We start from the raw sequence: 24,760 nt of genomic DNA on the forward strand, positions 1-24,760 counted from the left end.
TTTTATATTTATATATATATATTTTAAAATATATATGTATGTGTCCCTTAAAATCGTTCTTATTCACCAAATACTTCCTAAATTTCCTTCTTTCTTTTGTACTATGAATAAAGAGTACAGATAATGAAAATGTAACTTCTTTCTATATGAACATATTTGTACTAAAAATGAAATCTTTATGTAATACAGTCACATTATAACCACACTTTTAGCTAATTTCACATTGTATAGGATATTTCAGCACTAGAGTACAATATAATAAACTTTAATAAGAGTATTAAGGTATTTTTAAATTTCTAAAAGTTTTTAATAGTTTCATATTAAATAATTCCCAGTCAAAGCAATGAATGTATTATCTGCATCAACATACATAGAAATAATTCTATCCTAACACGAAACTTAATTCTAATTTTTTTCATGGGATTGGATGGTCAAAGTCTTTATTACGTAACTAATAGTGCAAGCCCCTAGATTAGGCACAGGTGATATAAGACATAGTTCAAAGTTTTATTGCCAACTTTAATAACATTTGTTGATAAATGAAATTTTGAGGCTTTACCTGTTGTAGAGCCATGATATTACTTTTATCAGCATCAAGCTGGGCATTTTTCAGTTTTTCCCTCAGGTTATGTAACATCTGCTGATATTCAATAATTTCATCATCCTTAGAAGACAAAATTACCTAGAAATAAACAAAATAGGATCTGTTACATGAAAAGAAATTAATAAACCATTCCTCATTTATGATAGTCTATTATATACCATTAGAAGATTTCAAGAAAATATAGGAAATAAAATTCTTTAAAGTGAGAAAGTATCAGCAACTATTGAAATAATCATTGTTCCTTTTGTATGTACAACTTGAAGTTCAAATAAGAAATGATTATATGCACTGTAATTTTTTTTTTTTAGGAATTCAATCTTTAAACAATCTCAAGGTTTCAAAACTCATTCTCAAAACAAGAAGTTCAAATACCTCCTCCATGCAATAACAAAAAATTTTATACAAGTAATCTTCATAAAGAAAATATTAAAATGCCACTGAGAAGCATAAAATATCTTGAATGAATGAAAGATATCCTGCAGTACTGAATGAAAGGAGAGAAGATTTGCCTTCCCCTTGACAAGAGGCCCTAGGGCCTGGTAACATATATACGGTTACAGCATTGCCACCTACTCTGTGGCATCTAACCACCATTTTTTTAAATACTGTATTGCAAATGTAAAAATAACTAGGCAAGTGGATCTTGAAAGTTCTCAAAAAAAAAAACTGTAACTATGTATGGTGATGGATGTTATAACTGGACTCATTGTGGTGATGTTCATTTTGCTATATATACAAATATCAAATCATAACATTGTATACCTAAAACTAATGTAATGTTATGTCAATTATATCTCGATTTTTTTAAAAAAGGAAAGATAACTTCTGTTTTTCCTCTATTAAAACCAAATATCGACATCAATCTATAAGTTGATTTATAAATTTAATTCATACGCAATAAAAGAACTAAGACATTTTTAAGAACTATTACTAAAATCCGTTAACAAAATGCATTTATAAGGAAGAGTCTAAAAATAGAAAAACACTGAAAATAGCTTTTTCGAATATTTAAACATAACAATAATTAAAACAAATGTACATGGTTAGAAAATAGGTCAATATAAGAAAGTCATAAAATAAAATTCACTAGACATTTCTATGTAATAAAAATAGAACTGTATTTCAGTAAGAGAATAATTAAATATTCAAATAATGTTTGGACAACAGATTAGCTCTAGTGCATCCATATCTCACTCTTTATAGCAAAATGAATTATATATGCTTCAAAGATCTAAATGCAAATATGAAACTAGAAGACACTAAAAGAAAATATGATAAAACAATTTTATATTCAAAATCCTTACTAATTATGATACAAAGGCCAAAAGCCTTAAAAATATAATGAATTAATCTACATAATATATAAAAAGAATTCATAGTAAAAAATACTATAAAGCCAAAAGACAAGAGACAAACTGGAAAAATATATTTGCATTATGTACCACAATTACACTTGTAGCAATTTATTCTACAGATATACATTTCCAAAATAATGACTATACGAACATATTCATTAAAACACTATTTCCAACAGCAAAAACTGGTAACCTTCTAAGCATCACATAATAGTATTCAAATAAATAACATCTGCCAAAAAAATTACACGGCCATTAAAAAGAACAATGCAATACTATATGTACTGATATAAAATAAGGCTTTTAAAAAAGATATTAAGTAAAAACAAAGTAAAATGCAGAAGAATAGATATGCTATCATCTCTCCCCACAAAATTAAGTATGGTAAAAACTACTCTCCTCCCAACCTCCTCCTCCCCTGCCACCCAGAGCTTGGTAAATGAGGGCTTACATGTCAAATTTGGCCTGCTACCTGTTTTTTAAAGATTTATTAGAAAAGAACCTTGCTCATCCATTTATGTATTGTCTATAATTGCTTTCATGCTATAATAACAAAGTTGAGTACTTATACTAGAGACCAGATAGTCTAAATATTTACTTCCTAGCCTTTTACAAAAAGTTTACTGACGTCTAATCGATTCTATAGGCCTCATTTCCAGTGCTACTACTGCTTTTGTTTAAAATAGATTATCTGAGCTTCTCTGATGATAATCAATTCCAAATAGCCAATAAGATTTATGTCAACCCTGTTAGAAACACTGACTATACATGTGATAGCTTTTATAATTTGAATCATTTATGCAAAATCACTTCAGACTTTTTTCAAAATATACAATCATTCCAATAATAGCTTCTGATATGGTAAGGCTGGAGGATTTGCCTGGGATTAGAGACTAGTGAGGAGAAAGAGACTTTCGAAATGACGTCTCAGGTGATTCTGAAAGATCCCTTTTCTTACTCCCACTCTCACTGAATGCCAACAGCTTGATTAATTTGACACGAAAGGAGAGTCAGAAAAACTGACTCCAAACTAAAATTTAACCTGGAATTCTATAACTAATGTACACAAGGTAACTTTTATATATATAAAAAATGAATTTTATTTAGAATTATCTATTTTAGATGAAAATATATTTTAGATTTAGATTTCTATCAAAAAGTTTAATTTCAAGTTTAATTCATTAAACTGGTGGAAGCACTCAAATCAACAACAAATAAGCTAGAGTACTACGCAGGAGAGTTCTTAGAGTTCTTCCAGCTAAGACGTTTAATACACTTTTAAAAATGCTTAATAAAATAACTATTATAACGCCTTTAAAGAAAACTGAGACAAAATATTGAAAACTAAACTACAAATGAAAATGCCATTATAACAACTGAAAAAGTACCTTCCATTCTTCTACTTTTGCATTGACAGCTACCATGACTGGATCATCTTCTTCATTTTTTGCTTTCAGAAGATCTGTAAGTTCTTGCACCTAAAGGGCAACAATTATTTCAAGAATTGTTGCAAATTAGTACAATATGTACATATTATTATATATGAATATTTATACATATATACATATACATTACAAATATATGTTCATTATGGAGCAGTTCTGTAGCCAGAGGAGACGTTTAATGGTTTCTGCATCTTCACAGTTGTATAATTATGTTTTTAAGCATTATTATATTTTCTTAAATAAGTTTAACCCCATGTAAATAGTGAACAATGTTATTGGTTTCTTTGATATTAATAGTACATTTTTTTAAGGTGTAAAATTAAATTTTACGGTCCATAAGACTGCTAAGAGTCTTTAGTAGAAATTCCCATAATTATTAGGTTTGCAGAACTGCTATCTACACTTTCAGGTATCACCTATATACCCTACATGGCAAGAATTACAAGGTATGCGTAAGAACATTAGAGAAACACATATAAACAAATATATCATCATGGCAACATATTATAGTATAAAACGACATATTACAACGTAAGACAGAAATTCATATCCAAGAAAGTTAAAGTACCATCTAGTTTCAAATAAATAATGAGGTAATATGAAGTCTGCACAAATAAATCAGTCCAACAGGAATTCTTACCTGAAGGCGATAATAATCATTTTCTTTTTTTAATTGATCCATTATATTATCTGTCTGATGCACAATAGCTTTCATTCTATTATATTCATCAGTCATCTTCTCCATTTCCTGTACAGACTCTTCTAGATTTTTTCTCATTTCTTGATTCTGAACTTCAATCTTCTCATTAGCTTCCGTTAAAGTCTAAGAAAGTTAAAGACATTATGGTTAAAAATAATATAAGAAACTAACTTAAAATTAAATTGAGAGAGGCTGCCAGTCAAGATGGCATAGTAGTTAAACACTGAACCCACCTTCTCCCATAACCACATCAAAATTACAACTAAACTACAGAACGACCATCAAGAATCGCTTGAAGTCTAGCTGAACAGAAGTCCTATAACTAAGGATATATAGAATAAGCCACACTGAGAATGGTAAGAGGGGAAGAGACATGAAATGGGCTTGTCCCACACCCACAGGTGGAGGTTAAAAATCAGGGGAGATATTTCAGCTGTAGAAGAGCCAGGGGTCCCAGCCCCACACCAGGCAACCCAACCCAGGAAGAGAAGTACCCACAACTTCTGGTTGTGAAAGCCAGAGGAGATTATGGCTGAGTGAGACGGAGGATGGCTAGAGCCCCAAGAATTCCTCTTAAACGATCTGCCCATGGACTTATGCACTGATGGACTCACTTGCTCTGAGCTCCAGCACTAAGGCAGCAGTTTGAAAAGCTCCAGGGACATATGAGGAGTAACTGAATTGTCTGGCTTCAGGACGAGGGCTGGAGGGACAGCTTTCTCCCAGACGGAAGTGCTGGCAGAAGCCACTGTTCCTTTGTTGAGCCCTTCCCTGGCCCAGCCTGCAGGCATAGGTGGCTGTCGTATCTGAGTCTCCACCAACGTAGCTAACACAGATAGCCCTACACTGATGACTCCTTGAGATTGTGCCCCACTCAACTTGTGAGCTCACCCATGCCACTTCCAGTAGCTTTTCATACAAATAGCCTGTCTTGGTTCATGCTGCAGACTTTCCTAAAATCTCTCAAAGGTTCACAAACCCCAAACAAACAGCATCTGGCCTTAATGCGCCCTGTGCTACTTGCTAAGCAGCCGCAAGCACAGCACTAGCGGCAGCCAACCTTATTTCACAGCTTAGCCTCTCCCAAGCACCTCCAAGCCCAGCATAAGTGACAACCATCTACAGATTAGTTTGTAACTCAGATCAAGTGGCCTGAGCAGGGTACAGGCAGCGGGTGACCTTGGCCTGCACCAGAGCCCCTCCCAAGAGGTCCTAGAACCAACAAACCTGGTGGCTAGCTTCAGACAATACCAGAGTACCACCAGCCAACCACCTCCACAAACAAAAGGTATACTCAGCAAGCATCAGAGCTCCGCTAAAGTGATTCCTGCTCTATAGGGTCAGCCCCTGCACAACAGCTCCTCTACTGTAGTCACTAGCCAGTCCTCACAACCAATCAGCTTGAGGGTCAAACCCTCCCATTGACGTGCTAACAGAAATCAAGGCTCAACTACAACAGGAGGGAACACACAACCCACAGAAGGGACATACCTGGAGTACCGAACTCAAGTGACCAAGGAGACTGAGCCATTGAGCCCCATAGGACATCTACTACATAAGGCCACTTTACCAAGTCCAGGAAACATAGCAGCTCTTCCTAATAAATAGAAACAAACACAGGGAGACAGCCAAAATGAGGAGGCAAAAGAACATGTCTGAAATGAAAGAACAGAATAAGACTCCAGATGAAGAACTCAACAAAATGGAGACAAGCAATCTACCAGATGCAGAGTTCAAAACACTGGTTATAAGGATGCTCAATGATCTCAGTGAGAACTTCAACAAAGAGACAGGAAACATAAAAATGGAGATAAAAAATATAAAAAAGAATCAGAAATAAAGAATACAATAACAGAAATGAATATATTAGAATGAATCAACAGTAGATTAGATGAAGCAGAGGACTGAATCAGTGACTTGGAAGATCCAGTAGCATAAAACATTCAATCAGAACAGCAAAAAAAAAAACTGAAAAAAGTGAGAATAGTCTAAGGAGCTCTGGGACAACATCAAACATGCCAACATTCACATGACATGGGTATCGGAATGACAAAAGAGCAAGGAATTGAAAATGTATTTGAAAAAATGATGGAAAATTTCCCTAACCTGGCAAAGGAAATAAATGTACAAGCCCAGGAAATATAGGGTCCCAAACAAGATAAACCCAAAGAGGCCCATACCAAGACATATCATAATTAAAATGCCAAAGGTTAAAGACAAAGAGAATTTTAAAAGCAGAAGTGAAAAGCAGTTGCCTACAAGGGAGTTCCCATAATACTGTCAGCTGATTTCTCAACAGAAACTTTGCAGTCCAGAATGGATTGGCATGAAAATTCAAAGTAATAAAAAGCAAGGACCTACATGCAAGATGACTCTACTCAACAAAACTATCATTTAGAATCTAAGGACAGCTAAAGAGTTTCCCAAAACAAGCAAAAGCTACAGGAGTTCACCACCACCAAACCAGTATTACAAGAAATATAAGACTTCTTTAATAAGGAAAAAATCAAAAATATGAATAATAAAATGGCAATAAGTACATATCTACCAACAATCACTTTAAATGTAAATAAATTAAATGGTCCAATCAAAAGATAGGGTGACTGAATGGATAAGAAAACAAGACCCTTATATATGCTGCCTACAAGAGACTCACTTCAGATCGAAAGACACACACAGACTGAAAGTGAAGGGATGGAAAAAGATATTTCATAAATATGGAAACAAAAAAACAGCTGGGGTAGCAATACTTATATCAGACAAAATAGACTTTAAAATAAAGGCTATATCAAGAGACAAAGAACGAACCAGCAATTCCACTTCTGAGTATTTATCCAAAGAAAGCCAAAACACTAATCCGAAAAGACATATGCATCCATATGTTCATTGCAGTATGATTTACAATAGCTAAGATATGGAAGCAATCTAAGTGTCCATCAATAGATGAATGGATAAAGAAGTGGTACATATATACAATGGAATATTACTCCATCATAAAAAAAGAATAAAATCTTGCCATCTGCAACAAAACAGATGGACCTAGAGGGTATTATGCTGAGTGGAGTAAGTCAGATAAAGACAAATACCACATGATTTCATTTTCATGTGAAATCTAAAAAAACAAAACAGAAACTCATAGATACTGAGATTTTGATGGTTTCTAGATAGGAGAGGGAGTAGGCGATGTGTGAAAAAGGGGGATTAAAAGGTACAAATTAGTAGTTACAAAATAGTCATGTGGATATAAAGTAGCGCATAGGAAATATAGTCAATAATATTGTAATAACTATGTATAGTGTCAGATTTGTACTAGATTTATAGGGGTGATCACTTTGTAAGTTATAAAAAAAATCTAATCGCTATGTTGTTCATTTGATACTAATACATCTATAATTGAAAAAATTTTTTTAAACTTAAAAAAAGACAATAGAATTGGGCATTAAAAAAAGAAAAATATGGATTGAATCACATCAGAAGCTATCCTTGTTATCAGCCCTTCTCAATTGGGGTTTTGTGAGAGATTTAATTTAAAATGTTCTATCCGTCTACAATGGTACTAGTTATGTATCTGTCGGAGAATTAGAAAAGTAGTCTCTTGACCTTAAAGTAGTCTCTTAATATTCTGTCATGGAATCCTGGATGGAGCAAAGATATTTGTCATACCTAAGTGTTTTCATCAAATCTTTATGTAGGAGGGCCTGGTAATTAATATCACAGTCCCACTGAATATGATTTGAGGTTATTTTTACATAATAATGCTAAAGTTACCTAATGTGAACTATACATAATTTTCTACCCATCATGTGGATTCAGGTATTTTTCATTATATCCAGTTTCTCATGTTATCTGTTGCTATAATCAATCTTTCTAAATTTCAAATTTATTAAATCGTGTTTTTTATTATTGTAGCTAAGCTACCTCTAAATCTCATCTTAGTTATAAAAATAGCCATCTAACTGGTATGCCCTATTACACTCTTTTACCCCTACAAACCAGTGCTTTTCAAAATTATTTCATGGCATACACACATATCCCCCAAAACCTTCAGTGACTTTCCACTGAAGATCAAGATCCTTACAGGTCTACAAGACCTCAGCCTCATCTTGCACCACTCTCTCCCCCATTCTCTGTGCTTTCAGCATAATGCCATTGCCTCTTCCCCTCTTTTGATTAGAATAAGAAATATGTGGTTAAAAAAATTTAAACAATTCCGAAAAGCTTATAAATGTAAAAATAACATTCTTCCCTACCCAAGAAGTAATTTATTTTAACTTTAAGCTACTTCCTATGGTATTTATGGTCATATTTATAAGTAATATACTTATATGGCTATTTCTTAACTTAGCCATTTTAAACATATTTATTTCCTGTTATAGTAAGTGAGGATTTGACTATTTCTCTATCATTACCTCATTTCCTCCTATCCTTCAAAGAGTTAATTGTTATTCTTTGTTAATCAATTGAGGTTTATTATGATTATATAAATAAAATCAACTTCAAAACAAAAAAATAATTAATTTAAATTACATGAAGTCATAAGCATCTGATGGAGAAAGGAGAATTCTTTATAGATCTTTAGTATCAACTGCCGTTGACCAATTAAATCAAATTAAATATCAAAAAAACTGCACCTAAGGATCTTAGTTCTTAAACAGTGCCCAAGATAGGCACATAAAAAGAATGAATGTGCAAAAATATTTTTGCAAAACTTCAAAGATGCAATTTATTTCATGTTTTATAAACATATAGTTGCAGATTTATACTAAAGAATTTAAATGTAGTGCTAAATATTAGATTTATATAATAATAAAATTAAAGTTTTATAAGAATCATTGCTTTGAACTGACATCTATCCATTTTACCTGAATTTCATCCAGATATTGAACAAGTTCACAGTTTTTCTTAGACAACTGTGATCGGTAGTCACTGTCTTCTCCTCTTCTTGATAAAAGTGTTTCTTTTTGTGAATCTATTTGTTTCTGATAGTCAATGATATCTTGACGAAGCTGTTCATTCTGAAGGTAAACCAAACACAATATTCTATTAAGAAACTATCCAGAAAAACAAAATTTCATCCTCTAAATAGTGATGTCAAAACATTATCTTTAAAATCCCAAGGTTTCACCACCCCTAAAGCCTCACCTTTTTCTTTAGACGTTTGTTCTCCACAAAAGGACAGGAAAAAGGTCATTAGAAATGAGAAAGGTAACACATAATTAAAAATAATAATTAAAAATTAAAGAAAACAAGAGAAATTCTAGGAGAATGAGATATTATTTTGGATAACCAAAAAAAGCAAGAATATTATCAACAAAGACAAAGAACATGTTGACTATGTTAAAAAGATAAGAACGCCTATTAGGATAAACAGTGTAAATATTATTTGGCTCAGAAGAACCAAATAACAATTAGAACTGATGAGATTTCATGAGAAACAAAAATTTTTAAAGACTGCTGGATAAAATGAGAGACATAATAAGACAGAAATCCAGTCATATACTCAATTAGCAAACTAGTAAAGAATAGCTTATGAAACAGAAAGCAAGATTTATCCACGTAGACCTAAGAGATGAATGTAGGACTTAATGGCCTCACCTCTCAATTTATTTTCTATTTTTCTGAGATAAAGTCTTATCATAATATCAGCCAGTTTGAAAATATCACTTACTTAGACATTTCCAGTTCTGGTTACTGTATAAATTTATGAAAACTTATTTTACAAGTATCTTGTTGATCCACTACAATTACTAAAATTGTTTACCAACCTCTCTTCTTAATTTGCTGTTTTCATTTTCTGCTTCCTCATTTCGAAGAGCCAACTAAAATAGCAAAAAATAAATAAATAAAATTCAGTGGCAATTCAATACAATGCTAGATTTTCAGCTTATCAATTTAAATCTCCAATGAAGTGAAGAATGTTTATCTACTATGGACTACATGATGATCCAAGATATAAATAAGACAAAATATCTGAAAACTAAGAATTAGGAAAGATAAAATAGGTTTAGTTTAAAAGATTATTTTTAAAAAATCTCTAACCAAAGGATACAGAAAAACAAAAACACATACCTACTTCACCAGCAGAAATCTTAATAATGAATAGTTCTCTGACCAAGATCTTTATCATTTTATAGTTGTTCTGTCAAGGCTAGAATACTCTCTGCTCTCAGTAAACATTAAATTACTTAGAAATATAACATAATACAACATCATGGTTAAAAAAAAGGAATGTGAAATCAATCAGACTGGCCTAGATTTATATCCCTTGTACAATGATTGCAAGTAAAATGTGAACAAGTCATTTAACATCTCTTAAAGTCAGTTTTCTCATCTCATAAGCTCATATAAAAATTAAGTACAATGTATATAAAGTCCTTTGCACAATGTTCAGCACATGGAATAGCAAAAAATTTTGAAGTGTTCTCTTCTCCACATATAAATGATTTCATTTGTGACTCTTCTTCAGTTTCCCAAAACAGGCAAATATTATAACCATTATGGAGTTTTCTCTTCTATTATCCAAACCCCATCCCTCTTATGACCTTTCACTATTCTGCTTTTCCCCTTCATTTCAAGAAGATAAAATCCCAATGGTGTGCAACTATAACATACTTAAAAGTCTATAATAAATAACCAAATGCAGTATGTAATTCTTGATGGAACCTTGGATATTGGGTGGTGAGGCTATGAAGGACATTACTGAGCCAATACAGAAAAAAATGATTATAGATCAGATATTAGGTAACTCTATCAAATTAATATTATAATTCCTGAGTATGCTAATTATATAGCAGTTATATTGGAGAATACCTCTCCTGAGGTATTCTCTTTTCAGGAGAGACATGCTGAAATACTTAAAAATGAAGTATCATGATTATCTGTAATACTTAAATATGAAGTATGAGATTTGCGATCAACTCTCAAATGGCTCAGGAGAGAGGAGGGGTATAGGGGAGGGAGGGAGAGAAACATCTGTGTGTACAAAGATACTGAGAGAATGATAAAGCAAATATGGTACAATGTTAACAACTAGTGAACCTATATGAATAGCATATGGATGTTGTTTTTCTTACAATCTTTATGAAAATACAAAAGTTTTCAAAATTAAAGTTCAAAGAAAGTTCATAATAAAATGCAATGTGCTATACACATCTTAAAAGTTCACCTATTTTTATTATCATTACTATATGGCAGTTAAGACATTGTTTTGAATAAAAAAATTTTAACAAGAGAGATGTCAAGAACTTAACACTACAGCACTTAACACTACTGATGCTTTTTTCCCTTGGTTTTTGAAATATCACACTTTTGTTATACTTTCTTGACCTGTCCTTTAAAGCATCTCTTTCTATTTCATTAGACATTTCTATATCTCAGAGGTCTGCCTTACGAGCATTTCTATGGCTTCAATATCTAGGCAGATGATCCACAAACCCTTATCCTCTACACAGTATCTCTTGTGAATTCTATATCCACAGATATCCTTTTTGAATATGCACACAGAGACCTCAAACTCAAGCGTATAAAACTGAAATAATAATTGCAAACCAACAACTCAACTCTTGTGTCCCTTCTAAGTGAATGGCACTATCCATCTATCTGATGGCCCGACCTAGAAAATTAGGTGGACTCTCCATTCATCCCTCTTCATCGTCAACCAATCATTCATCATGTCCAATTATATCTACATCTCTCGAATGTGTCTGTGTCCTTAATCCCCTTCAGTCACTCCTTTAGTTAGGCCATTATACACTTGCCTGTCCTGGCCCCCTTCAATCCATTCTCTACAAATAGAGTGAACTTTAAAAGTATAGAACTGATCAAGATATCCTTGTGTTTAAAATTCTCATTTAAGAAAAAAGACCAAATTCCTCAGAAACTAGCCATTGCTTATCTTTCCAGACGATCATGAATGTTAAAACTGGAAGGCAGGATGGCACAGTGGTTTAGAGCAGAGACCGCTGAGTAAGTTCGAATTCAAATCATGGCTTTACTACTCATTAACTGTATAACCATGGGCAATTATTTATCCTTTCTGTGTCTCAGGTCTTTCATCTGTAGCATAAAGGAAATGTCACCTATCTCTATAAGTATCAAATGAAGAATAATGAATTAATACATATAAAGTATCTGGCACATAGTAAGGACTCTACGCTAGGTATTTTTATCTATATTCCAGCCAAAATGAATAACTGTTGTTCGCTGAATACACCATGCTATCTCTTACTTCCAGGTCTTGGCAAATGCTGTATCTTCTACTCAGAATGCCCTTTCTTTAACCACAACGTACATCTCATTCCCTTAGCTAGGCTAACTCCTACTTCAGGTCTCTTGATACAGATCAATTCCTGAATTTCAAGACTAATTTAGGTATCCCTCTCTAGAGTATTACAGAATATTCATATATACTTATGTTTCTCCAGAATATCATATGAGCTCTATGTCACATTTATTATTAACATTGAATATCACTGAGATGCAGAATATAGTTGCCCACTATATCCCTAATATCTAGCACAGTATTTGGTATGCTGTAAATTACTCAGTAAAACTGAATGACTTGTTAAGGGCATAAAGAAATTGCCAAAGCAACTCATACCCATATTCTATCTCAAGGAACCTAGCAGCTGAAAAGGTACATTGGTCATATGTTCAAGTTTTCACTGTGTGTTTCTATGAATAAAGGTAATCTAAGACACAAATGAACAGGTATTTCTCATTAGTTAGAGTATGTGGTACGAATAATAAGAGGTTAAGTAATAATATATGGGCTAGATAGAAAAAAACCACATAGTACAGAAAACCTCACAGACATACCCCTAAGGAATTTTTTTACTGTATATCACAGGGTGAATCCTCTACGATTATTAAAAAATCTATAGGTCTGTTATGTTTTACCGAGTCAACTGAACAAATAATGCCCTAAACAAATAAGAGCTTAATCCTAACCTTTAGGTGACTCAATCTACACTTTTTTCATTGCAAAAATTATATAGATAACATGATTATTGCATGATTTTTCCAAATTATATAGTAAATTAGATATATCCCTTATAAATCAATTTATAATGGATTCTTTATTAATAGTAACATCACCTAATGATTACTGTTGTTTAGTTAAAATTTATAACCATCTATTTCCAAAAGAACAATGGACCAAGTAAGAATATCAGAATGTAACATTAATCTTTTAAAGGACAAAAAGGTAGAAAAAGCTTCTGGGCTTTAGGGATAGGACAGTTACCACAATTTGGCACCAAATTCTGTACTGCTTACTGACAGTTGAGGCAAAATAAAAACATGTTATTTTCTGACAGAAGATACAAATTTATTTATAAAAAATTTTTTTTCTTCAAATAAAATTTAAGTGAACATTGTATGATTTTATAAATAACAAGGAATAATATAAGAGATAATAGCAAACTATGCTAGTATAAAAAGATGAAATGTCATAATTTTAAAATAAGTATTGATTTACAAAATGCTGATAATCAACACAACTTTTTAAGAACCTATATATTACATGAGGTACATCCAAAAACAAGAAATCTGATTGATTGTTACTGAATACATCATTAAAGATTAATTTCCAAGTCTACTACTAGCATAAATACAAAAAAAAAAAATACCTTTTTCCCCAAAATAAACTATAGCAAATAAGAAAATCAATTTTTTAAATGCCTATTAATTTCTTCATACCAGTTTTCCAAAACAAATCATCAATTTTATGTAAACAATTCAAATACTCTCAGAAAAATGTACCTCTAAACATAGAAAATTAATCTCCACATCATATTCACTAGAAGTACCTGATCCATTATATTTTAAAGACATGATGATAACATGAACTGTGAATATAAAGACCTTAGCGATAAAGATACATCAATTTTCACATATAACATACAAACATAAAAAATTATATTGTTACCAGTAATTATAAAGAGCATAACCAAGTATTTTTTAGGTAACTTGAACAGTTAAGATCCATCAAAAAAAAAATGTGCCTTACTTGTTCATTAACTTTTTTCTCTTTCTCTAGCTCCTTTTCCATGTCCTCCAATTCTCTATCTTTTTGTTCCAACTGCTTTTCAAGTTGGCGAATTTCATCACGTAAAAACCGAGTATCACGTCCACCTGCAGACTGCTGTGCCATCTTAAATAAAACAAAAGTATAAATTAATCCCATTATATTTGGAGATCAAATAAATCAATAATAAGCAAAGAATTATCTCTATTTTAAATGTTATTATAATCAGCAGATGTTTAAAATCACGTTAGCTTAATAAACATTTTTTTAAATTTAGCTTATTTAAGATTTAGTTGACAGGCTGACAACCCCTTAAGCTGTTCCTAAATCACCCAGAGCTAAGAATTGACCATCAATCACTCAGGATCTCTTACAGCCTCTAAGCCACAGGTACTGGACTAAACTGCAAAGTCATAGAACATAGGTGATGAACTATCTAGGTTTCTCCTGAGCATCAGAGCTCTGGAACCAGGCCACAAACTACCAAAGCCTCCATCCCAGTCATTGATCCCTAGTACTCTTAACCTACCATTTCCCTCATACCAAAGACCAGTGCTATCCAAAAATAGGACTGTCTAGAATAATGAAAATGTTCTGCACTATCCAGTACAGTAACCACTATCTATATGTGGCTATTGAGCACTTGCAATGTGACTAGTGCAACTAAAGAACAGAATGTCTAATTTTAATGAATTTAAATGTAAATAGCCACAAGTTGTTAGTGCTACAGTATTGGACAGCCCAGATTTAGATTATCTTTAAAATCTTGCAGCAGATGAAATCCACTTCATTTCAATTTCACTTCATTTCTTGTTATTTTGGGTCATAGTCCAAAACATCAAATCCTTTTGGTCATCTTATCTGTCTCACATTCACCTCTTCACCATACAGTTCTGTTACTCCTCTACCTTAACCGAATTTTTCTCATTCTTTCTCTCCTTCAAAAAGCTTTCCATTGTGTTCTTGAAAATTCTCTTTTGAGATAAATTAGTATTTTACATCCTCAACCTTTTTACTGAATCATCCTTTCCAACTCCTAGCCTTAGCTTCAATTGGCTCCTTTTAGTATACTAATTCCTTTGGAACTCTTTCACTTGGGAGACACTCATTTGCATCCCATATACTTCAGGGTCAAGAGAAGGTGCTGATTTACCCCAACTCGCAACTTCCAAGCTATCACTCCTCCACCATCCTGTAAAAACACCTCCTGCTTTGAATCTCACATGATATCTCCAACTTCCAAGCTATCACTCCTCCACCATCCTGTAAAAACACCTCCTGCTTTGAATCTCACATGATATTCAGCTATTTAACCTCTGTCTACTCATAACAGCAGCAAACTACCAACTATGCTTTGAATCTCACATGATATCTCCATTTGTATCACATTCCTTCCCACACTCTCAGGAATCTCAACTTATTCAGTTATTAACCTCTGTCTACTCATAACAGCAGCAAACTACCAACTTCAAGTCACTTGCTCACAAAATTCATTGAGGAATTATTGGCACATAGCTCAGTCTTCCATCAAAAGCCCCTCAAAGCAATTCCCATATCTACACAACTTTCATTCTTGGTCTCATTTTTTTTTTTAAACTTGATTCTTGAATTCAGTATAGCCTCCTACTCCCATGCCCACCCTAGGACCTTGTCCAAGCAGGAAGTCTCTGCATTATTCCCAGTATACCTGCCCTCAAATCCCTTGACTCCTCCCTAACTTCTCTCCACCACCCCAATCTTGATTTCCTTGCCTATTCAGCTAAGACCTCATTATGATTACTGCAACCACTTTTCTTACCAATATCTCCAACTGCCCCTACCCCTTTATTCTGCAGCTGCTACCTGACCAAACACTAACAGAATGAATCAGACTTCATAATTCACTTAATAAGTATTTATTGAGAGTGGTTGGTATTTTCCTAGAAGCTGGATATACAGTAGGGAATAAAAAATAAATCCAAGTTCACAGGGGTAACACATAAAATGAGGATCTGAACTCAAATTGTCTGACTCTAGATCCAGTAACCCCCCGGCTCACTCACCACTATATTTCAAACTTTATCTTTCTTAAAATTTGACCATGTATCTCCAACTCTTAATTTTAGAAGATGACCTTCTCTTCACCCTCTCAACTTCCAGGCACTAAACCTACAAACCTAAAGGTTTCTGTACACATCTATTCTTCCTCCTTTCCTCTTACAAAGGAAGGTCTTTCCTCCTTTCAAAGGCTAATCCATTTGTATCACATTCCTTCCCACACTCTCAGGAATCTCAACTTATTCAGTTATTAACACATTCATATTTTGGATGTTGGCTCTCTCAAAAGCTACTTCTACTATGTTTACTTTGGTTACTAGTAATCCTTTGTATATCTCTCTAGACTGTAAACACCATGAGATTACTGAATGTTTTTATTTTGTTCATAATCGGTATGTAAAATATATACTGAACAAATAGTGTCATTCTTGTGAATTTTTTCCAGTCAACAATTATCAAAAATCATGAAAATAATAATTTGAGATAAAATTAATAACAATTACACCACAAGGAATACAAAAGAACATACCTCCAATTCATTTTCCAGTTTCATTACTTTAGTTTTTAATTGGTTTTCTATTTAAAAAAATAAAAATAAATGTTTCAATTGGTCAGATTTACATCAAAACAAACTTTTCAAATAAAATTTTTTTTAAAGATTCCATCGTGATAGTAATAAGGTAATATAAGAGAAAATAACTATTTTATACCAGACCCATGAAATAAATCTACAAATATTTTTCAAAAGATTGAGTATATATACTTTATAGCTAATAATTCTCTAGCTTTAGTGAATAAACAGAATCCACTAACATCAAAATAAACTTTCCCCAAGGCATTTACCAAATTTTGCTTGTTCTTCTCCAGCTTTTTCAACTTCTTCCAAAGCTAGTTCTACTTCTTGAGCTTTCATCTAAAGAAAAAAAAGGGGGGGACTGCAATATGCCTTTACACTAGAATGCAAAAATTGAAACTCAAGATTTTATTTGATATCCCAATACTTAGTGTTTCCATGCCTGTCACGTGGAGACACTGAGCAAATATTTGTTAAGTGGATACATGACTTTCTTTTTTAACGCTATAATTTGTATTCTCAACAGTTTGAAACATCTTTGTTTCCTTTTTCTCTTAAGTCTTATATCCAGTATTGCAACTTTTCCCTTTGTAATGTTTTCCACTCTTTTTTCTTCTATTCTTTTCCACTACCTTTCATTGTCATTATGCTAGCCATAATTTTATGTCTAACCTCCTTCACAATGCTCTGTCTAAACAGCTTCAAATTGTCCTATTAACATACCTAGTTTAGCCTTCCTAAGGCATATTTTTTTATCTATCAATTGTGGCTCAAAAATCTTTAATGGCTCCTCATTTCTGACAGCATAAGATACAACTCTGAATCCTTGACAAGGCTGTCAATTTATATGTACCCAACATTTGTTTACTCTGGAACCTGCTATAAACTTTCTGCATTTGTCTCCTCAAATACAAAGAATATACACATTTTCAATCCCCAGTTTTTTGCTTATGGGAACTTCCAGCTCTTGAATCTCCATAACATTTTAGCACTGCCTTCTACATACCTAAAACTACTTATCACTCTTTGAACTTTATGAAGTGTTCTCATACTTAAATCTCTTCCTTTTCTAACAAATCCCTATAGTAGTCATCTGCATTTTTCATTTCTACCTCAGAATTGTGTTAACACAATTAACATAGGACCTCCCTGTGTTATTTTAAAACATATTCCATCTGTTTGGAGAAACACATTCTTTTAGGAACTTTAGCGCAGAAACTATTAATGTTTTGCGCAGTAAAATTCTCAATCAGATTTGAAGATATCTCATTTTTAGAGCTGATTTAGGTATCACAAAGTACTTTCACAGATTAATTTCTTCAAAAACAGATTCTTAAATTTCTCTAACAAAGCTGTTTTTAAAACCTACTGTATACGAACCTTCATTAGTGACTGAGTAATTCTGAAAAGGTGTATCATATTTTCTTGGCTTTCATTTTTTAGCTCATTTACTTCCACCTAAGTAAATAGAAAAAGAACTGTTTTATATTTCATAACCCCTAAATAAAATATAAGAATTCTTCCAGTTATACCATTCAGCGATTTCAGGGACAACTTAGATTAATCTTAGTCATATGTATATATCTATGTATTATTTATCAATGAAGCACCTTGGATAAGGAAACCAATAAATTATCTGCCAATTCTTCTTGACGAGGCAGGTCATCTGGGTCAACTTTTATTATTTCTTTCCAGTTTATATTAGGTGGCATCTTGAATTCTTTAGCAATGCTTTACCTTCTGTAAAAAAAAAAAAAAAAAAAGTGGGTATTAGCATTTTCAAGGTAAACAGCATTATTGTTTTTACAGTAATTTACAGTTTTTATAAATTAAATTATAACTGTATGGTGTTATCAAAGGGCTATGACACCTTAACTGTATAACAGAGATGTGGGTAAAATAGCCTTGATCAAAATAGCAGTCGGCACAAACCATCAGATATTATATAGGCTAAATAAAATATGGCAGACAGCTCCCTTGCTCAAATTAATCTAGGTCAGAACCAAGGTTTTGAGTCCCCTTCTCCACGTTCCTTACCACCAAAGCGCGCGGACATCTAATGGTGCCAAGCGCGGAGGTGCTTGGAAGGCTGAAACTGACCCCTGATTCGGAGAAGCAGGAACTGGGAGTAAAAAAAAAGTGCAGACATAAATAATTGAAATTAGTGCAGTCGGGCCGGGGTAACCACGGCTGAAGCGAAAAAGCAAACGAATTGCGGACCAAAGACTAAGTAGTAGGAAGCTGGGCTATTACGTGTGGACCCCAAGGATTAAAGAATCTGCATGGGAAGATTCGCCGTTCCAGCTCACCAAGACCCACCCACCGAGCCTGGCAATCAGCAGCGGCTCCGTATCTACCGCATCCACCAAACCGGCCCCGCCACTACGCCTGACCGCTCCCCAGCGTGGTTCCAACACAACACTGGATCTCGCCAACTGGTCCGAAGGAAGCAATAGCGGCGGCAGCTGCTAGGCGACACGATTCCCCACCCAGCCACCGCCCGAATAAGACCCCGGATGCAAGCGAAGCCTACATTTCACGACCGTGGGTGATGCTTTACGTTTAGATTCCCCAGAGAGGTCCCTGGACTCTATGTAAAAGACGAGAAGAAGGCGTGGGATTAGGACTCCAAATCCCAGAGTGCGGTGCTTCCTGGAGGCTTGTGCATCCTGGGAACTGAAGTGCCTGAGAAGCAGAGGTAGGCCTTTCCCGGCGTGCAGTGCAGGAGGTTGCGACCGTACCCGGGCGGCACGGGAACGACTCGGAGGCGGGAGGCGCAGTGACTGAGGCGCGTCTGCGGTAGTGACCTGAACGAGGTAGACCATGAATGTGTCTTCGGTGGCGTCGCTCGCTGGCCCGCTTTTCCTGAGGTTTCTCTAAAGCCATACCCCAGTGGAACCTCTCCCAGGTGAGGTCGGACCGTCGGTCAGCGGCGGGGGAGGAGTCGATGGGAGCGGTCGGTGTCTGAAGAGGTGGGAAGACCCCACCTTCTTAGGCGTTTGCAGGGGACGTCCCGGTTGGTGCTCTCTGCAAGAAGAAAAAAGTTTTAGCCTTTCTCGGTATCAGAATTTGCCTCTTTATAGTGGAGGAGGGGCCGCGCAATCGAGGTCATGGTTTGAGGGCGAGTGAAGAATTGAGAAGAGGCTAATGCATCTTCCTACCCCGCCCGCCTTACCTGTAGCACCTTTACCTTCTTGAATTGAAGGACTTGAAGGTTGAGAAGTTAATAGAGTGATGGCTATAGAGAGTAGAGGTTAGAACTTGTCTGGACCACTGCTAGGGGTAGAGAGGAGACTCAGTACTCTCCACTTTGTTGCTAACACTTAACTTAGTTGCCGAGGATTGCCCTTCTGTGAAGGCACCTAAGAAGTGACTTCTTAGGTGTTTACAATTCTTGTACAAGTTTTGTTCATCCTGCTGCTCTCAGCCATTCTAGAGTACAATATACTACTAGGTAATTTTCTTAAGAAGCTGTAGACTTGAAATCTATATGGCATTTTCAACTCTTTGGACTAATGCCACTCATCTATATCTTTTTTTAATCAGTTTTTTTCTTAGAATAATTGGTAGTAAATCGTTCTTTTGAAAATATATGATATTTTCCAAATCACGTGGTTGAGTAATAGCTCACTAGAGGTAGTTTAGTAGAAAACAAAAAGAAATACTGATTTTGAGAGAGACATTTAAAGACATAAGGATAATTTGTCTAATCCTTTACTGAAAGATGATATGCCAAATACTATTCATTATCTTTTTTTTAAACCATGTTCTACGTTACATCTGCAGAACTTACTTATCTTGTTTATTTCGGGCTATTTCATTGATCTATTGTGTGTTTTTATACCAATACCATACTGTTGTGATTACTGTAGCTTTATCATTATCTCATTTAATCTTCATAACTGTCCAGTAAAATAGGTCCTTATGTTCTCCTTATTTTCTAACTAAGTTAAGAAATTGGGGATTGGAGAGGTTAATTACTCAGCTCAAACTTAAATAGTGTGATTGAACACATCTTTATGGCTGGAGGACATGTTTTTAACAGCTATACTGCCTCAGTCATGCTAGGAAACAATATTTGTAAAGTGCTTGAATATCAATCTTGCTATTCATAGTACATATTACCATCTTCTAATTATATAACTGTTTATCAAAGTTAAATATTTTTCATGTTCAGTTCTTTTCATTCATAATTTAGCTGAGGAAGATAGGAATGAAATCCAGTGTTTCTTGAGCACATATTATGTTGTATAATCTGCTTAAAACTGTATATTTTTATAGTAGAAATCTATAAATTATTTCTGCTGTAGCACCTTATTTTTTTTTCTTTTATTATAACTATTATTTCCTATTTATTCATTTCTAGTCTTGTTTTATCTGTATTGGTCTTTTCTACCCTCTACTTTCCTCACCCTCTTGTTCACATTTATATTCCTACGAACTCAATGTACCTAGTCAAATGGTAAGTTTTATTCTCATTTTTCAAAAGTGAAAACAGGTTCAGAGAAGCTAAGTAATTTCCTAATAATTAATGAAGCTAAGATTGCAACCCAGATCTCAGTTACAGTTCTGACTAAATGCAAAATCTTGCTTAAATGACTTTACTCATGCCAAATCTTGCTTAAATGACTTTACTCATGCCAAAAATATTTTCAAGCTTGTACATTCTGCTAGACACTGGAGATACAGCAAAAAATGAATTAGCTATTGTGTATGTCCTCTTGCCTTATAGTATATTTGCACCTAACCGTGAATCAAGAAATTTAACTCAAATTTTAGTTTGGTCACTCCCTTTGATTTTGAGCAAAATCACTAAAACTCACCATTATTTTTCATCAAATTTTCTGCATCATTCAGTTTTCACCAAGAGAAAGGACTTATGTGACAATTTTATAAATGCCCTTGTTATTGGAATACTGGCCTGGACCTGCCTTCTTTCTTCTCTGTGGTTTTATGAGCAATTTTATCTGACCAAAATCACTTCACAAGAAAAACTCGCCTTCTATAATTGTTACTTGTTGTCTGTAGCAATCAACCTGAGTTCCTTAGATATTACTTCCCATTGCCTTTTTGCTGCCTTATCAAGAAAATGAGCTTACTTTTCTAGTGTCTAAAAACATGCAAGCCCATGAAAAATTTAGTATCCACCATGTATAGTAAATGTTTTGTTTTGCCTTGTTCTCATGGAGAGGAATCGGTGTAGAGCAAGCAGACACTTGTCTTCTCTCAACTTGAGGAAACTGGAAAGATTAGTAGGAGTCAGTGTGAATGCAAACTTTGCAAACTTTGTGTGCCAAAGTTTTTTGAACTATAAAGTAGCAATAAAATATAGTAGATTGTTCTTATTGAGAAAGATATAATTGTGAAATTATTGAACTGAGAGGACTTTCTTTTTCAGGCTAAATATTCCTAGATTCATATAAACTTTTCTTACATGTTTGTTTTTTCCATAGTTGTACTGTCGTATTAGAAAAAGTAACACTTAGTACAATTTTGTTGAAAAAATTATATTGTTTTATATGTCTGTAATATAGCTCATGAGTGATCTCCATTTGCAGTTGGATTTTTTGCACATATATAGTGACATCCCATTTTTGTAAGCAAACAGATCAATCATCCCATCCACTCAGACCATACGTATCTGTGTGGAAATACATACGTGCCTAGAAGAAAAACTTGAAGTTCCCTGTCTTAAGCTCTTTATGCTGCCTTTAACAGAATACCCTAGATTAGGTGGTTCATAAACAACAGGAATTTATTTCTCACAGTTCTGGAGGCTGGTAATTCCAAGATCAGGGCATCAGCAAATTCATTGTCTGTTGAGGACCCACTTTCTGGTTCAGAGAGAGTGTCTTTTTGCTGTGTCCTCACATGGCAAAAGGGTCAAGGGATCACTTTTATAAGAGCACTCAATCCTTTCGTGAAGGCCTCACCTTTGTTATGTAATCATTCCCCATAGGCCTCACCTCAAAATGTCATCACATTGGGTATTAGGATTTAACCTGAATTTTGTGAAACATAAATACCCGGTCTTTAGAAGTCCTGCAACTAACATTGAACAGCGATGTGTTACATTATTACCATAATGGCCTCTAGTGAATCATGCCTCCCTCTGTGTATACTCTTATGTAATGCTCTCCCTTTTCCTTAACCTCTACCCTTGCAGGTACCTATTTTGAACAGAACCTGAGATAGCTCCACAACTAAGTTTATGACATACATGAGAACTAGCTCTCCTTTTCTCTCATAATATGATCCCCTTGGAGAATCTTTAAAAAGTTCTATTATTTGGCCCTTTTTCTAACCTCTCCCACATGAATTCTGGGTTTACCTTGCTTGCATGATAGTAAAAAGAAACACACACACACACACACAGTAAGCAGAGACTTGAAAAGAGCTTGTGCATTGGGATTTACACTCCTGCTCTCCTGAGATCACCATTTAAAGCAGTTCAGGTTAACCTACTAAACTCTAGTAACTAGAGGATATGACCACAGGTAGCAGAGACTAGCTTTCTAAATTGAGACACCTACCCTTTAGATATCTAGCCTTAAGCAGGTTAACTATAAGCTCATAAGAGACCCCAGGAACACCTAACATAAGAAACATCCACACACACTTAACGTACTTACTTAAAATGAGCCAGTGAGCTCAAGCCTGGAGCAGAGGACAGTCCTCAAAGTTAAATCAAGTTTAGAGAGTTGATTATTATGTTGGAATTGAGCGTTTCAATTACTGAATGAAACTGTTTTGCAACTTAAAGTAACTGCATGACATTTTATTACCTAACTATATTTAGAAATCATGGGATCTGTCCAAGTTTAAGTAATATTTTTATAACCTTGTGTTCTTTAAGTCTTTAAATTCAACCTAAAAGTATTCTGTTTATAATATAACATGTCAGTTCTATTAAAAAAAAAAAAATAAGTAACTTCAAATAAAAAGACTAAATGTCTTTAATAAGCTACATTTAAAATTTGGTTAAATTGCCTTAATTTAAAACTTCATTTATAATTCTAATATATATATTTTTATTCAAAGACTTCAGATGACTGACTTAAGCAGAACTTTCTCAGTACTTAAATTTTATAAATTAAACTTAACACCAAAGCAATTCCCAAGTTGTTATAAAAATTCCAGAACTATTTGTAAACTTGGCTAAAAATTCTTTTACTTTTTAGCCAGAAGTCCTAAATGTAGAAGTTGCATGATAAATAATTTAATATTATGCGTATTATATTATTGTAACATATGGTATTTTAAATTGTCAGTCTCAGTGTGTAGCAAATTCTCTTAAACATTATAAGTACTCTAAAAATCAAATACATGTTATTCCTAGATATAATTTCAAGTTATTAAAACCACAGGTTTAATTTACTTCCTTTCCTCTGTTAATTTTAAACTTTCCTATGGTGAAAACATTGAACCCAACAGCAGTTTTGTCATCTCAAGTGTTAGAAGTCAGAGACTTGATAGATATTACTTTGAGAGATTTCTGGTTTGTACACAAAACTTTGTTCCTACCCAGTGGTGGATGTCCTGAGTTGTTTCGTTTTTCTGAATTGCAATTACACCCACACACACAGATTTTAGAGTAAAATAGTTCTTCACTCAGTGTATTTAAATACATCTGGTGTTCTGTTAATTAGAGTTACTCTCTTAAGGGAGACATTGGAGATAAGTTTTTGAGACCTTGACTATCTTAAAATATTTTTAATCCTACTTTCACACTTGGGAAATTCTACTTTACTAATACAGAACTTTAAGCTGGAAATTATTCTCAGAAATTTGAAATATTACTCCCTTTTTGTCTTATGGATTTTTTTTTCTCCCTAGCTTCCAGTGTTGTTGGTGGAAAAACAAGATTTGTTTGGATTCCTTATCTTTGGTATGGAACTTGCTTTCTTTCTTCCTGAAAGCTTTTAGAATCCTCTTTGTTTTCAGTGATGTAAAATTTCAGATTCTGTACCCCAGTTGATAGAAGAGAGGTGGAGGGTCTCAAAATAAAAACAGACTTT

The 24,760-nt window shown here is 34.0% G+C and overlaps 2 protein-coding genes and 1 pseudogene across 14 annotated transcripts in view; 2 read left to right on the top strand and 1 right to left on the bottom strand.

Moving 5' to 3' along the window:
* Nucleotides 1–19,369, bottom strand: part of CEP290 (centrosomal protein 290) — an 86,932-nt gene extending 67,563 nt beyond the window's left edge. For 3 of the 11 annotated variants that reach the window (XM_015598446.2, XM_015598442.2, XM_015598447.2), the window contains exons 1-12: nucleotides 19,066–19,251; nucleotides 18,780–18,864; nucleotides 18,353–18,482; nucleotides 18,123–18,200; nucleotides 17,012–17,081; nucleotides 16,698–16,744; nucleotides 14,114–14,257; nucleotides 9,870–9,923; nucleotides 8,967–9,119; nucleotides 4,045–4,227; nucleotides 3,348–3,437; nucleotides 560–682 (exon numbers count right to left, since the gene is read on the bottom strand). In XM_015598446.2, the coding sequence (XP_015453932.1) occupies nucleotides 560–682; nucleotides 3,348–3,437; nucleotides 4,045–4,227; nucleotides 8,967–9,119; nucleotides 9,870–9,923; nucleotides 14,114–14,257; nucleotides 16,698–16,744; nucleotides 17,012–17,081; nucleotides 18,123–18,200; nucleotides 18,353–18,454 (1,044 nt within the window). In that variant the 5' untranslated portion in view covers nucleotides 18,455–18,482; nucleotides 18,780–18,864; nucleotides 19,066–19,251. Of the gene's footprint in view, nucleotides 1–559; nucleotides 683–3,347; nucleotides 3,438–4,044; nucleotides 4,228–8,966; nucleotides 9,120–9,869; nucleotides 9,924–14,113; nucleotides 14,258–16,697; nucleotides 16,745–17,011; nucleotides 17,082–18,122; nucleotides 18,201–18,352; nucleotides 18,483–18,779; nucleotides 18,869–19,051; nucleotides 19,252–19,275 lie in introns of those variants that run through there. The other 8 variants (XM_025040987.1, XM_015598444.2, XM_025040988.1 and 5 more) reach the window with 8 other exon arrangements.
* On the top strand, nucleotides 1,086–1,203 carry LOC112472548 (annotated as a pseudogene).
* A 93-nt stretch (nucleotides 19,370–19,462) lies between the features above and the next one.
* Nucleotides 19,463–24,760, top strand: part of TMTC3 (transmembrane and tetratricopeptide repeat containing 3) — a 50,335-nt gene continuing 45,037 nt past the window's right edge. Inside the window, exons 1-2 of one of the 3 annotated variants that reach the window (XM_015598448.2) lie at nucleotides 19,477–19,650; nucleotides 24,579–24,630. The gene's annotated coding sequence lies outside the window, so the exon portion shown is untranslated. Of the gene's footprint in view, nucleotides 19,651–24,578; nucleotides 24,631–24,760 lie in introns of all 3 variants that reach the window. The other 2 variants (XM_006923810.3, XM_025040992.1) reach the window with 2 other exon arrangements.

Source organism: Pteropus alecto, unplaced genomic scaffold (assembly GCF_000325575.1).
Source record: "Pteropus alecto unplaced genomic scaffold, ASM32557v1 scaffold76, whole genome shotgun sequence".
Lineage (NCBI taxonomy): Eukaryota > Metazoa > Chordata > Mammalia > Chiroptera > Pteropodidae > Pteropus > Pteropus alecto.